Here is a 15,116-nt window from a genome sequence, read left to right on the forward strand (position 1 = left end):
AACTGAGCACAAAGGACCCGGTGCAATGGCCTAGTGGCTAAAGCCTCACTTTGCAAGCACTGGGATCCCATTTGACACCAGTTCATGTTCTGGCTGCTCCACTTCCCATCCAGCTCCCTGCTTCAGGCCTGGGAAAACAGTCGAGGTTGGCTTAAAGCCTTGGAACCTTGTACCCATGTGGGAGGCCCAGAAGAAGTTCCTGGCTCCTGGCTTCAGATCAGCTCAGCTACAGCCATTGTAGCCACTTAAGGAGTGAACCAGCAAATGGAAGATCTTTGTCTCTTCATCTCTCTGTAAATCTGCCTTTCCAATATAACTAAACTAAACAAATAAGCAAACAAACTGTAAGCACAGGAGCAGAGTCACCTTGATCTGTTCATCTACCTCTGACCTCTTATGACCAGAGGTCATTTTATGCTCTCTTTATTGCAATAGTTTACCTAATCCGTAACATAGTACAAGCATAATAACCATTGCCAACGTATTTCCTATTGCTCTATGAAAGTCAAACTGGATCAGCTTGCACTCTCTCTCCATCTTATTAAGTAGCAAGTGAAATTCTGGTGTAAGATATCACTGGGGGCCCAGCACTGTAACCTAGCAGCTAAAGTTCTTGCCTCGAACACGCCAGGATCCCATATGGACGCCGGTTCTAATCCCGGCAGCTCCGCTTCCCATCCAGCTCCCTGCTTGTGGCCTGGGAAAGCAGTCGAGGACAGCCCAAAGCCTTGGGATCCTGCACCCATGTGAGAGACCTTTAGGAAGTTCCTGGCTCCTGGCTTCAGATCAGCTCAGCACCAGCCATTGCGGCCACTTGGGGAGTGAATCATCGGATGGAAGATCTTCATCTCTGTCTCTCCTCCTCTCTGTATATCTGACTTTGCAATTAAAAAAAAATAGATCTTTTTAAAATTTTTTTTATTTTGAATTTTTGAAATATGTGGTACTATTTCATATAGTCTGGGATTTCCCCCGTAACTCCCACCCCCCAACAGATTTTCCCCATTTTACTACAGTGGTATAGTCCTTCATAAGGAATCATAATTGCATCAGTCTCTTACTTAAGTTTACCCTGACATTGCTGATACAGACAATGTCAGATAGTCCTGCATCCCATTGTCTACACATGTCCAACAGTTTCATTGGGCGTCCTTCTTTCATCTGGAATCAGGGATGCATGTTACATTATACTCCCACATCTGGACATGGTAGACCCCAGTACTCCATCACTATACATTTCCATAATTGAGTAGCCATGAAATAAGGTCAACAACTGGTATGAGTTAGAACAACAGCCTCAACAACAGTAACAATGACAAATTACAGCACCATGAAAAAACATGCCACTGAGTAACCTACACATGGGTGACAAAAAGGAAACACAAAAGTCTCTTGGGAAAAATGGTGCTACCACGTAATCTATGAGCCAGCAATGAATTTGACAAGAGAGAAGAAAGTATTTGGAATAAATAAAACTGAAATAAAAAAATCAAAACACAAGGGATACAGCCAGAAAATAAAAACGAATATGAATCGGATTGTTGAAGTTACACTTTGCATGCTGGTTTCCTTATCTAAGAGAAACATGGTATTCGTTCTTTTGTGATTGACTCATTTCACTGAGCATGATGGTCTCTAATTGGGATCACCTAGTTGTAAATAGAATAAATTCAAGGCTGAATAATATTCCATGGAGTAGATGTACCACAGTTTCTTTAACCACTCTTCTTTGGATGCACATCTGGATTGTTTCCATGTCTTTGCTATTGTGGATTATGTTGCTGCAAATATAGGGTTACAGATCCCCTTTTCATATGCAGATTTCATTTCTATTGGGTATATTCCTAGGAGCGGGAAAGCTCAGTCATATGGCAGATTTATTTGCAATTCTCCAAGCACTCTCCATACTAATATCCACAGTGGTTGTATTAGCCTACAGTCCCACCAGCAGTGATGGAGAGTGCCTTTCTCCCCACATCCACAGCAGCAGGTGTTGATAGTTGAGTTCTGAATATAGGCTAATCTCACTGGAGTTAGATGATACCTCAACGTGGCTTTCATTTGTATCTCTCTGATGGCTAGGGAGCCTGAGCATCTTTTCGTATGTCTGTTAGCCATTTGAATCTGTTCTTTTGAAAAATGTCTGTTCATTTCCTTTGCCCATTTTGTTACAGGGTTTTGTTTTTTTGTTGTTGTTTGTTTGTTTGTTTGTTTGTTTTGCTGTCCCTGGATTTCTGAAGCTCTTTATAAATCCTGGATATTAGTCCCCTATCACTTGTGTAGTATGCAAAAATTTTCTCCCATTCTATTTGCTGCTTCTTCACTTTGTTAATTGTTTCCTTTGCTGTACAGAAGCTTTTTAGTTTGATGTAGTCCCATTTGTTCATTTTGGCTTTGATTGCCTTTGCTTTTGGCGTCTTTCCTAAGAAGTTTTTCCCTGTTCCTATCTTGGAGTGTGCTTCCTATGTTTTCCTTTAATAGTTTGATGGTTTCTGGGTGTAGATTTAGGTCCTTGATCCATTTAGAGCTGATTTTCATGTAATGTGACAGGTGTGGGTCTTGCTTCTTAATTCTGCAAGCTGCTATCCAGTTGTCCCAACAGCATTTGTTGAATGGTCCCAAATGTTTGCCTGGATTGTTTTCAGTTTTCTTGTCAAAGATTAGTTGACTATACATATGTGGGCTCCCTTCTGGTGTTTCTATTCTGTTCCCCTGATCTTCTTCTCTGGTTGTGTACCAGTACCAGACTGTTTTGATAACCACTGCTCTGTAGTATGTCTTGAGGTCTGAAACTGTGATTCTTCCAGCTTGATTTCTATTTTTAAGGCTAGCTTTGGCTATTCATGGTCTTTTGTGATTCCAGATGAACTTTTGTATCATTTTTCTATTTCTGAAAAGAATGTTTTTGGGATTTTGATTGGGATTGCATTGAATCTGTATATCACTTTTGGTAATATGGTCATTTTGATGATGTTATCCGCCAATCCAGGAACACTGTAAGTTTCTCCATTTTCTTTTTACATGTTTTATAGTTTTTGTCATAGAGGTCTTCCACATATTTAGTGAGCTTAATTCCTAGATATTTAAGATTCTTCTCCTCTGTTTTAAAGAGGACTGTACTTACAATTTCTTTCTCATCCATGGAATTATTTGTGTACATTAGTGCCATCGATTTGTGTTCATTAATTTTGTATCCTGCTACCCTGCCAAAGTCTCTTATGAGTTCCAATAATCTCTCGACTGAATCTTTTGGTCCTCCTATGTAGAGAATCATGTCATCTACAAATAGAGATAATTTCATTTCCTCTTTTCCAAAATAAGTAAGTAAATAAATCTTCAAAAAAAAAAAAAAGATATCACTGGAGCTGAAAGAAAAAAGGCTTTCGACAAGTGTGCTTAAGTACTTCAATACAATGCACTGAACACTACCATGTACTAGGACATGAAAGGATGTTCTTTTGGGCAGCAGAGACTTGGGCATTGTGCTACATGTGTCATCCCATTCCAGCATCCCAATAACCCTATGGAGGATTGTCATTCTCATGTCATAGCTGAGGAAGTTGAAACACAGGCAGTTAACCTATCTGATAAGGGCAAGAGTAAGATCTTGGTCCCAGGCCTGTCTATTCTCCTCACCCTAGTTCCCAAGGCTTCACATCAGGCCTTGTGACGTCTGCCCTCAAGGATCTCAGACCGTTCTAGTGAAGGGTTGTGTCAGTCAGCTTTTCATTACTGCAACAAAATAACCGAGATAAAGTATGTATGAAATAAAGAGACGTTTATGGAGCTCGTAGTTTTAGAGTTGGAGTCTGCAAGGCCTGGAGCAGGCTTTGGCTCTGGGCAGGGGCCCATGCAGACAGGAGAACAGGTACACAGGAAAGATCACAAGGTCAGCTGGGCATCTCAAAGAGACTGGACCCAGAATCAGCTTCTGTAACAACCCCCTCAAAATATCCATCTCCAGAGGACATGTCCGGAAGAATGTAAGGACCACACAGGCCCTACCTTCCAAAGGTTCTACCCCAGGGATGTTCAAGATCCAAACTTGTATCCAAATTGTAGCACAGAGGCACCAACCACTACTACCAGGCTGCAAGAAATGAGTGTACAACCAAGACCAAAGCGCCATAGCTCAGGGCATTCAGTGAATAAATGAAGGAATGATTAACTCCAGCCCTGGAGACTAGAAAGGATTTTTGCAAATGAGTCTTGATTTGTACTGACCTTTGAGACTTTGGTAGACATGGATCAACAGGGAAGGGAGGGAGAAGCATCCAGCTGAGGGACCCGCAAGAACAAAGACAAAGAGGTAGGAAAGTAGAGCATGTGGGAAACAAGCAGTAGCCCAGTGTGAGTGAGTAAGAAAAGAGCCTTATAGGGGCAACTGGGCCCAAAAGGCAAGCCAGGGCCTGACCAGGGACTGCCTTGTGTGCCAGTGGAGAACTAATATGATGCTTTTTAGACAACAAGGGATGACATGTTTGAGGAGAAATGTCACATAGCCCAGCGTCCAAGCAAGAGGAATGGCAGAGTTCTGGCCACAGCAAAATCACCCAGACAACAGCTGATGAGGCCCTGAAAGGAAGGCAGTGGGCAAAAGGGAAGGTCCCCGGAGCCGCTAACTTAAAACAGGCTTTCAACCGTGGTTCTGGAATCCCAGCAACAAGTGACCGCCCTGCTTGTGTTTGCCACACACCACTGGCTTCTGCTCCTATCTTTGATCTTCTACTCAGGGTCCCTTTATTCCCTTTTTACTTTCAGTTAAGCAGATTACTTTGGGAGAAGAGATTTGTGTGTTGTCATTATGATAAAACAATTAAGGTCCAGGAGCCCACATGTCCCCTAGAGAAACACCAATAGCCCATGGTTCCAGGGGGGCCTCAACTCATCTTTTTCTTTTTAATGTTTGTTTATTTTTATCTACTTGAAAAAGGCAGAGAGGGAAAAAAATTTTTCTACTTGCTGGTTTATTCCATAAATGCCTGCAAAAGCCAAGGCTGGGCAAGGTCAAAGACAGGAGGTCAGAACCCCATCCGAGTCACCCACATGGATGGCAGGGTCCTTGAATACTTGGACCATTATCTGCTGCCTCCTAAGATGTGTGAACAGGAAACTGAGTCAGAAACAAAGGAGCTGGGACTCCAAGCAGGCGCCCTGACATGAGATGCAGGCATCTCAAATAATAGCTTCACCCCACTATGCCATGCACACCTACCCTCAAGCTCAAAGCTCCACTAGTACCCCCCAAAACAAAAAATGAAACTGCAGTGTCCTGGGCCTCTTTGCTGGTAACTGCCATGTGGTTGTTCTCTGGCTTGTGTGCAGTAGGGCAGTGGCTGAACTTCCAAGCAGACAACTGTGGCCAATCATGGCAGTGCTAAGGCAGATCTGACAGCAGCTTTCTCGGGAGTTGTGAGGCAGTGATGGAAAGTGTTTGTCTAACCCTCTTATCCCCTCTCGCCCAACACACACACAGGGTTCTCTTTCATGACTGTTTGAGCCTCGCTTTTCCCTTTCAACCACCGACCACTCAATTCTTTGAGGGAAAATTAACATTCATTATGCAACTTATCTCTCTCCTTTTAATCCAGAGTGTCTGTCTCCAAGGTCCCTACTCAATAATTAATGTTTGTTCTCATTTTCCATTCTCCAGAGCATCTATTCTTGAACTGTAGGGTCAACAATTAACACGAATTATGGCTTTTCCTCTCTCTAGTGTTGGCTCTCAGAATCCCAGGTTGCCAGCTCAGCCTGGTACTGCCGGGTGCATGTGGGCACCTGTGTGCGTGCTGAGACAGAAGCATACCAAGAGGCAGGCCTTCCTAAGTCCCAAAGCAGCCAGGAGGATTCAGGAAATCCAAACATCCTTTTCTGGCAGCCTTTCTAGTATATTTGTTTTCACTATTGAGATGGGTAGGCAAAAACAAATACATCAGCTTGGAAAAGAGTCTGGAAGTTGCCTGAATCTTTTTGGCTCTGAGCTTTATTTTGCATTTTCTGTGATTTTGACTCTATGACTACCTGCTTGATACTCTCTTCCCCCTCTCCCAAATTTTCCGTCAAAAACTGCTCTTCCAGGACAGGGGTTATGGCCGTGTGGAGTTAAGTTGCCACTTGGGGTGCCCGTATAACATATCAGACTACCTGGGTTCAAGTCCTTCCTCCATTTCCAATCCAGCTTCCACCTACTGTACATCTTAAGAGGCAAGAGATGATGGTCCTAAGTATTCGGGTCCCTGCCCCCCCATACGAGACCCAGCTAGAGTCCCTGACTCCTGGCTTCAGGCTGACCCAGCCCTAGCTAATGTACAACTATGGAGAGTGAAGCAGCAGATGCAAGAGCTCCACGTGTCTCTGTCTCTCTGCCTTCCCATAGGTAAAATGTTTTTGAAAATGCTCTTCCTTCTGGTGGAACACACTCAATGGACTTCTTAGCACGTGCACCTCCCTTACCTGTCTCTCTCAGTTCTGTCATCCTCACTCTCTTTAGCTACAACAAGCATTGCTTCAGGTCACATTCACTATGATTGACTAGGACAGTTAGAACACTTCTCACCATGGGTGACTCGAACAAATCACACACACACGCACACACACACATACACACACACACACACAGAGTCAAGGGCTGTAAAAAAAGTCTTGTTGCTGGAATTCAATGGGCTCGAGTCCTCCTGTGTCCCCTGGCCCGGTCCCCGCTGGAGCCGGGGCTCCTAATGCCGTCTGTCCCTGTCTCTCTTACCCCCGCCATGGCTGCAGACTCCAAGGCCCTGCACGCCACACATCTGCTGCTGTACAGATCTGGGCACCTCCTCACAGCTTGGCTCAAACATTAACTGTTTCATGCTCTTGCTCTGTCAGAAGTTCCCCTGGCAGGATTTTCTGGCCCTGCCCAGTTTCACCTTTAAATATCATTCATAGAAACATTATTTCCCTAAATGCTTTTTGAAGTCCTGCATCAGCCCTCCCTCCATAATGATGTTGAAGGATTTTGAAACCATCTGGCTTGCTATCAGGCTTAAGCATGCAGGCATCTACCTCAAAGCCTGAGGTGGATGACAGCCCACTGTCTTGGGAAAAAGAAGGAAAGAAATGTTTCTTTTTAAAGATGGTTTCACCTTATTATTATAATTATTATTTATAAAATGAGTAGATTTCACACTTTTCTAGAGCCAGATTTACAAGCATGGGGATTCCTCCCTCCCCAGCCCACCTCCTCCTCCCCTGGTCCCCCCCCATTATTTTTTCCAAATTACTCCAATAGCATATTCATTTGCTTCACATAAATAAACTTAACTTTGTAGTATATGAAGTCCCCATGACATACAAGCAGAGAAAGAAGAAAATTATGTAAATAAAGCAAAATAGAAATGGGAATCCTGCTATTACGAGTGTAGGTGCTGTGTACAGCATTTAATTCCCGGTAAGCTAATCTCACTCACAGGGATTATATTTTTGTGCTCTGTGTATGAGTTGTTACAGCTCCGAGGGGATATATGATATTTGCCTTTTGAAGACTGGCTTGTTTCACTAAGCATAATGGTTTCCAACTGGGTCCATTTTGTTGGAAACTGTTAAGATTTCATTCTTTTCCATGGTTGAATAGGATTCCAGAGTGTATTTGTATCACGTTTTCTTTATCCAATCATCAGTTGACCGGCATCTGGGTTGGTTCCATAAAATAATTATTGGGTTTCACATCTTTGAATTAAGTTTTCCATATTGTTTTTCAGCCCGTGAATCTGTCAGTTCAAGTATCAACCATACAGAGCAAGGATTTAGTATTCAGTCATTCCTGAAAGGTAAGCTTTTCTCTTAGAAAAATTGCCTCTAGTTATTGTCATTTGACTTGCAAGTGTGTTATTTCACATCTAGTTCCTCCTCTGAGTTTCCCAAATGGATACAGGAGCCCAAGGACTTAAACTGTTTTCCTGTGCCTTCCTAGGCCATTTGCAGGAACCTGAATTGGAACTGGATTCACCGAGACTTGAACCAGTGCCCATATGGGATGCTAGTGCTTCAGGTGGAGCCCCAGTATGCTGTGCCACAGCACTACCCTCCACCCTGTTTGTTTAGGTATAACATTGCTCTGAAAATGCCTGATGTTCCCAGAAATGAAGTACAAAGAGCAGTCTAAGATATCTATCAGTGTTTGGTGCAGTGCTTAAGACGCTAGCTGGGAAGTCTGCATGCCATCTCAGAGTGCTTGGGTTCAAGTCCCAACTCTGCTCCCCAACTCCAGTTTCCTGCTGATGCACACTTTGTGAGGCAGCAGGTAAAGGCTCAAACAGCCACTTGTCTGGGAGACCTGAATTGAGTTCCCAATACCTGGCTTTGGCCGGACTTAGCCCTGGCTAGATTGAGCAGGAGACAGCTAGCTCGCACTCTCTGTCTCTGCCTTTCAAATAAATAAAAACGAATTTCTTAAAACATCTATTCATTAGAATAACCTGTATGGTTCTTTACAAGTATTTGGTTTTTTTGTTGGCCCTTGGCTATAATGAATACTTACATATAAAAATGACATCTAAATTAAAATAAAAAAACTATTTAGGGCCTGACATGGTTGCCTAGTGGCTAAAGTCCTCTCACTTTGCACATGCCAGGATCCCATATGGGCACTGGTTCTGATCCCTGCGGCCCCACTTCCCATCCAGCTCCCTGCTTTTAGTCTGAGAAAGCAGTCAAGGACAGCCCAAACCCTTGGGACCCTGCACCCGCATAGGAGACCTGGAGAAGCTCCTGGTTCCTGGCTTCAGATCAGCTCAGCTCCAGCTGTTGCAGCCACTTGGGGAGTGAATCAGAAGGTGGAAGATCTTCCTCTCTGTCTCTGTCTCTCTTCCTTTCTGTGTATCTGACTTTCCAATAAAAAAAAATTACCTAAAAAGTCAGACACACATATCAATTGTCATTTTACAAAAACATGAAGTAAAAAAAAAAAAAAAAAGAACATTTTAAACAGCCCTTGAAAGCAAGTCAGCCACTAGAGTCAAAGAAGGAAGTAAGAGAAAGTGGCCTACCAAGTTGATGATTCTATGCCCACAAACTTTTATGAATTGATCTTCCCTTTTCTTTAGAGTCTCATTAAGAATTTCAGGAACTCCTTTCTTTTCATTACCCTTCAGTTTCATAGTAGTCACGAACCCAAGGAGTCTTCAAGTGCTCAGGATGCGTCCTCTCCAAGGGCCCAGGATTGACAGCTCACTAGTTGCACAATGTGTGAGGGGATGGGCATCCCACAGTGAAACATTTTAGACAAACCTGAATCTGTTGTGGGGCAGAGGGAGTTGTATGTCACTCCCATCTCTCAATCTAGAATTAACTTTGCAAGATTAATTTTTCTCCAAATGATAAAAAATGTAATTCAATAATCAGCAATCCATTGATGTGATTTTCCAAATCAACCCTTTAGATGTTTGTGTTATATTCTCATTAAAACCATAAAGAAGTTTGGGCCTGGCGAAGTTAAGGTCCTCGCCTTGAACGTGCCAGGATCCCATATGGACGCCGGTTCTAATCCCGGCAGCTCCAGTTCCCATCCAGCTCCCTGCTTGTGGTCTGGGAAAGCAGTTGAGAATGTCCCAAAGCTTTGGGACCCTGCACCCGTGTGGGAGACTCGGAAGGAAGTTCCTGGCTCCTGGCTTCAGATCAGCACCAGCCATTGCGGCCACTTGGGGAGTGAATCATCGGATGGAAGATCTTCCTCTCTATCTCTCCTCCTCTCTGTACATCTGCCTTTCCAATAAAATAAATAAATCTTAAAAGAAAAAACCATAAAGAAGTTTAAGATGTTTAATACAGATTTTTTTTCCTTCTACTTTCTCTGACTTCTTCCACACGTCTGCCCGTGGTATGGGCCGTTAGAGGCCTGTGTTCACTTGAAAGCCAGTAACCAACATTATTTTGCAGAGAACTGACACCACTCTGTGACTCAAGTCCTATACCTTTGGCCTTTTTTTTTTTTTTTTTTTTTTTTTTTTTTGAGTAAATGAGTGTCTACTCTCACCTTTATAGTATTGTTTTGTTTTAAGAGATAGGGAGACAAACTCCCACCTGTAAGCAGTTTTATTGCCCAAATTTCTAGGACTAGCCCAAAGCCAAAGCCAGGAACCAGGAATGCAATCCTGGTCTCCCACATGGGTGGCAGGAACCTGATTCCATGAGCCAACACCATTGCCTCCCAGCGTGTGCACTGGCAGAAACTTAAGGCAGGAGCTGGAGCCAGGAACCAGAACAAGTTACAGCTGAGCCCTCTGCCTCCTCCCTCGATCCTTGATCCTATTGTGAATTTTGACTGACGGCTTCTCAGGCAGTTGATTTTTTTTTTTGCCTCCCAACAAAACAAATTCTGTCATTCAGCTTGGCTTCCATTTGGGGCTTGCTGAACAGCCATGCACCTTCAGACCTCTCCATAAAAAGTCATTTATAACTTGGGAGAGGAGTTGGTGTTCCCAAGGTTCAAGCCAGACCCCTGAGACCAAGCTAGCCTTGGTCTGAAAAGACTATTATTTCAAACTGGAAGACAAACAATGCCTTTGCTTTTACTAGACATTTCCTTATTTAAATTCAGATTGACTCATACTTTCTAGAACTGTCCACAAGGCTCCTTAATTGGCGCTCCCAGTGATATGTGTATAACCTGGAGATTTTCTCAGGTCTCCAGCAACTGTTTGATATGCTGTCTCACTCTCATACTCATCCAGGAAGATTTAAAGGGAAAATATGTAGCATAAACAAGGTCTTAAATCTTGTCCCAAGAATTTGCTAATGACAGTACCGGAGGCCATCCGGGGTCTCTGTCATCTGCATTAAACAAACAGAATCAAAATTTATTAGAACCCTACACACACTCTATAGGTCAGAGGTGTCTTGAGTCACATCATATAAAATAAAGTATTTTTAGATATTCTTAAGAAAAGGTCAGCAGGACTAGAATTATCCTTTTATAGCTAAGCTTGTAATGGAAAGAATTTTTTGGTAATAATCTGACATTTGAATTTGTATTTTCCATTTGTGACCCCACACACAAAACCATGGAGGTACCCAGGCTCACATGTAAGGCCTTTGTCTGTAGGCGTCTGTGCAAAGCTGTGAGAAGGCTTCCTGAGAACTGTCTGGCAGCAGACATGTCCCCCAGCTCCTACCCAGTGATGGACCAGCAAAGGAGGTGCCACTCAGAAATGGCATATGTGACAAAGACCCTAAAGAGGTTGACTTCAAGGAGCCTTTACAGTGTATCACTTCTCCTTGTAACCAGGTTGGCCATCTGGAGCCTCCTGATCTGCTGTTCTTTCCCAAGAGCTGACATGCTCAGGTGGCCCACCTGGCCTAACAGGGAACTTTCTGGAGTCAGATTATCTGACATCAAATGAGACCCCCAGAGTATCCGTTGCCAGGAGACAAGTGTTCTGGGACAATAGAAATAATAGAACTATGTTTTCGATGTCCTTAAAACAAGGCACAGTAGCAACTTGGGAATTAGTTCACACGGATTGAAGTAGAAGGAAGCTGAAGGGGCTATATTCCACCCTAGAATCCAATGCTTTTCAAGTAGTGAGTGTTTGGTGAGGCATCCCATGATGTGGAGGAGGCAGGAGAGGTTTAGGATGAGGCACCATTGAGGAAAGGGTCATCTCTGAAATGGCCTGGTTATCTGGTGGGAGCGCTATCTCCTCGCTAAAAGCCTGCGGTTAGATGAATGCCGGCATTTGAAAATCTGCTCAGGCTGGCCGATGGGTCGCCGGGAAAGGAATGCAATTTCTGTTTATCTCTCCCATGGCATAAGCGTTCATCACAGACTGTGAGCTTCTCACTTGGGGCCTATGAGTTGAACAGCGTGTGCTCTGTGGCTGGGCACACACTGGCTCCTGAACAATGAGCACGAGCCGAGCCCTGCATTCACAGCCGGTTGTCTGGGAGGGTTGATAGCTTAGTTTTTTTGACCTGATAACAGGGGTGGATCCTGCCATATTGTTCCAAGAGGAAGTCTGACCACCCCCGTTCGCTTGCGCTCCCAGGAATGCAGTTCGAGTTGTATCTCCTCTTTGACAGCTTGGCCCTCAGTACATTCCCAAGGTCTTGACCCAAGAGATGGAGAAGTCCTAAGTGATTTTTCAGTCTCCTATCTAAAAATGGTGTTTATGTTTCCTGAACTCTGGCTGACTGATTCATTCTCCTGGTGTTACAAGCACTTTCCTCCTGCATTAGAATTTATAAGTTTTGTTTCTAAGAGACCCATGATTCCTTCCAAGCCACAGTGAAGTGAACCACATCACAACACAATTCTGCCGGGCTGGATCTGTCCGGAAGATGGCCTGTGGCCAAACAGCTGTGACGTGGCAAGCCCAAGTGAGGCTGTAGAGGAGATGGCAGGATGTGGAGGGGAGTGTATAAGACATCTGGGTCCTGGGTCCTGGCCGTGCATTGTTCCATGATGTGGCAGTGAGCCAACAGCATGAACTGTGTTCTGTGGGCCTCAGGTCAAGAAGACCCAGAGACAGAGGGCATCAGAAGCTCTCACGAGAGCTATTTAGGAATACCGGCTATGGACAGAACTTTTTTGTTGAACACTGGTTCCCTAGAAGGGGACTAAAAGCCTTGTCAGTTGGGGCATGTACCTAGTCAAATCTCAAACTTCCCCTGATAATTTTAGTTTCCAAGGGAAGGGAGAATGCAGTAGATCCTATCTTTTCAAACCATCAAGTTGGAGAGTCAGGCAGCCTTGGGCTCACCAGGACCTCACCAGGTGTACAGCTCCTGGTGTTAGGTACTCTACACTGCAACCCTCAGCACAATGGGACATTCCGGGGTGTGTGTGCCAAGCCCACCTCAGGTCTGCATGGCACATGCCTCATAGCTGGACTCCTGAACCCTGCGAATCCCTCCTTCTCTGTACGCCCTGCCCAGCCCCACCTTGGCCTCGGGCTGTGCTTGGTGTTCCTGCCTCTGCTGCTGCCCTCCCCGTTAGCAGGGGAAAGGCAAGTCTGTGATCTCTCTATCTGGAAGGTGGCAGGAGTGTTTTGCCACTTCAGTGGAGTGCGAACATACAAAATTTATATCTACCAGCATCAGCAGATTTTTTTTCCATCAATATTTCCTTTTTAATTTCAGCTTTATCTGAATTTTAATAGCACAAAGGATTTACTCTGATTTTTTTCAGACCAACTGAAACCAGAAATATGTCAATCCGAGGAGAAGGTTTGAGTGTGCTATTTAACATGTACCTGTGGAGGTGATGGCTGTCGCATGGGTCCTTACAAATGTCAGAGGTGTCAGTGTGTGTAGACTCCTTAATGTGCAAGCACCAGCCATATAGCTATATGATATAAATAAAAATCTGTGAGACCTAGAGCTGAAGACCTTACTGCATTTTCTCTCTGATTTCTTTTTCCCCACAGCAGACACAGAATCCAAACGTAATCTCCACATGACTCTACCTGAAGCCTCGCCTCTGACCCCGACAATGGAGATGCAGGTACAAGATCGGCTCTGAAGGAGCCTGATATTTAAGAGTCCAGACTCCTGGGCTCTAGTTCCAGCTTGCTGTGTGACCTCCGTGAGGCTCTGGAGGGAGGCCTCTCTGGGCCTCATCTGCCTAATCAGAAAAATGATGCAATTAGACTACATCATCACAGTAGTTGTTTTACTCTTGAACTTGGGATATCTGAACTTGACTTATACCTTAGTGTAGTTTTCCCCTTATCCATGGGAGTGTGCTGTAAGACCTGTAGGGAATGCCTAAAACCAGGAAGAATATCTAGCTGCCTATATGCTAAGTGTTGTCTGAGACATCCAGACTTTTCACTTTTTAAAGAAAGCACTTTCTGTCCCCTCTTTGGCATCTCCAAGCTGCCAACATCAGGATTCAGGCACTCTGAGGCCACTGTTTAGTGAAATAAGGGTTACTTGACCACAAGCCCTGCGATCCCTTGACAGTGGATCTGATAAATGAGAAAGCCACCAAGTAACCACCGGGCAGGTAGCACACGCAGTGCAAAGGGATGACTCATGTCCCGAATGGGACCCAACAGGACAGCCTAAGACTTCACCGGGTGACTCAAGATGGCACACAATTTAAAGCACTTCAGTTATCTCTGGAATTTTCCATGGGCAACTGAAATCACGGAAAGCAAACTGCAGGCCAACCAGGCCTGACTTTTGCAGGAGTCACATATCAGGTCAAAAACAAGGCGAAGGCCCTGCCTTCCGTTCCTAATGGGAGAGGAGATTAGCCATCAGGAAAAGAGAGACAAGAATAATCATGAAAAAAGGAAGAAAATGCTTCCCCCGATGGGTTAGGAATATCTATGAGTGGTTCAAAGGCCTGTGTTCACAAATATTTATAAGTGTGTGACTTCATTGGCAGCTTTGAGCCTGTCTTCAAATTCTCTTTAGAAAGGGCCCTTGGGGGAATTCCTAGAGCCGCAGCCAGGGTCTCAGAAAACCTGAGGCGGACGCAGCCGCCTGGCTCCAGGGACCTCCCAGGTCTCTCTCCTTGTTGCGTGACAGTCTCCAGGCAGCCCTCTCCACTCCTCCTTCAGGCCCAGTTCCCTGCTGCACACCACACTCCGCCTTTCTTCAGTTCCCTCCAGCTCATGACTAACGGGAACTTGTTTTTATCCACGTGCCTGACCTGGGTCCTAAGGTTCCAGCTGGACGCCCACAGTGGGCAGGCCAGGTCCCCGTTGAGGTCAGACACAGACATGAGCTTCCCTCGCTGCTGCTAATGGCACACAGCCCCACACTGGCACCCAGCATGTATCCCTGTGAGGCTGTGGCAAGCCCACTGGGCAGGGGTGAGGACTGCCCTGGGCTGGGATGGGCTTAGTTCCCCCCAGAACCCGAGTCTGCTCTAGTCTCTGTCGATTTAGTGCCTTCAGAGAGAGGCCTGGCAGGACGGGCAAGGGTAGAGGACACAGAGGCCCCCACAGCCCAGACTTAGCGGGCCGAGTTGGGGGCAGAGCCAGGGGTCTTCCTGGCCTCCCTCACCCCCTTCCTTGACTTCTCCAGACTAATGGTCCTTTATTAGATTAATCACTGGCCTCGACTTTAACTACTTCCTCAACCTACTCCATGCAAATGACTAATTTCATGTTTACTATAAAGCATCTGGAAGG

The 15,116-nt window shown here is 44.9% G+C and overlaps 1 protein-coding gene across 1 annotated transcript in view; it reads left to right on the forward strand.

The window, feature by feature from the left end:
• KIAA2012 (KIAA2012 ortholog) overlaps nucleotides 1-15,116 on the forward strand; it is a 123,160-nt gene that overhangs the window by 50,882 nt on the left and 57,162 nt on the right. The window contains exons 12-13 of the mRNA XM_058664287.1: nucleotides 7,734-7,802; nucleotides 13,398-13,474. Of these exons, the coding sequence (XP_058520270.1) occupies nucleotides 7,734-7,802; nucleotides 13,398-13,474 (146 nt within the window). The remainder of the gene's footprint in view (nucleotides 1-7,733; nucleotides 7,803-13,397; nucleotides 13,475-15,116) is intronic.

This window comes from Ochotona princeps, chromosome 5 (assembly GCF_030435755.1).
Source record: "Ochotona princeps isolate mOchPri1 chromosome 5, mOchPri1.hap1, whole genome shotgun sequence".
Lineage (NCBI taxonomy): Eukaryota > Metazoa > Chordata > Mammalia > Lagomorpha > Ochotonidae > Ochotona > Ochotona princeps.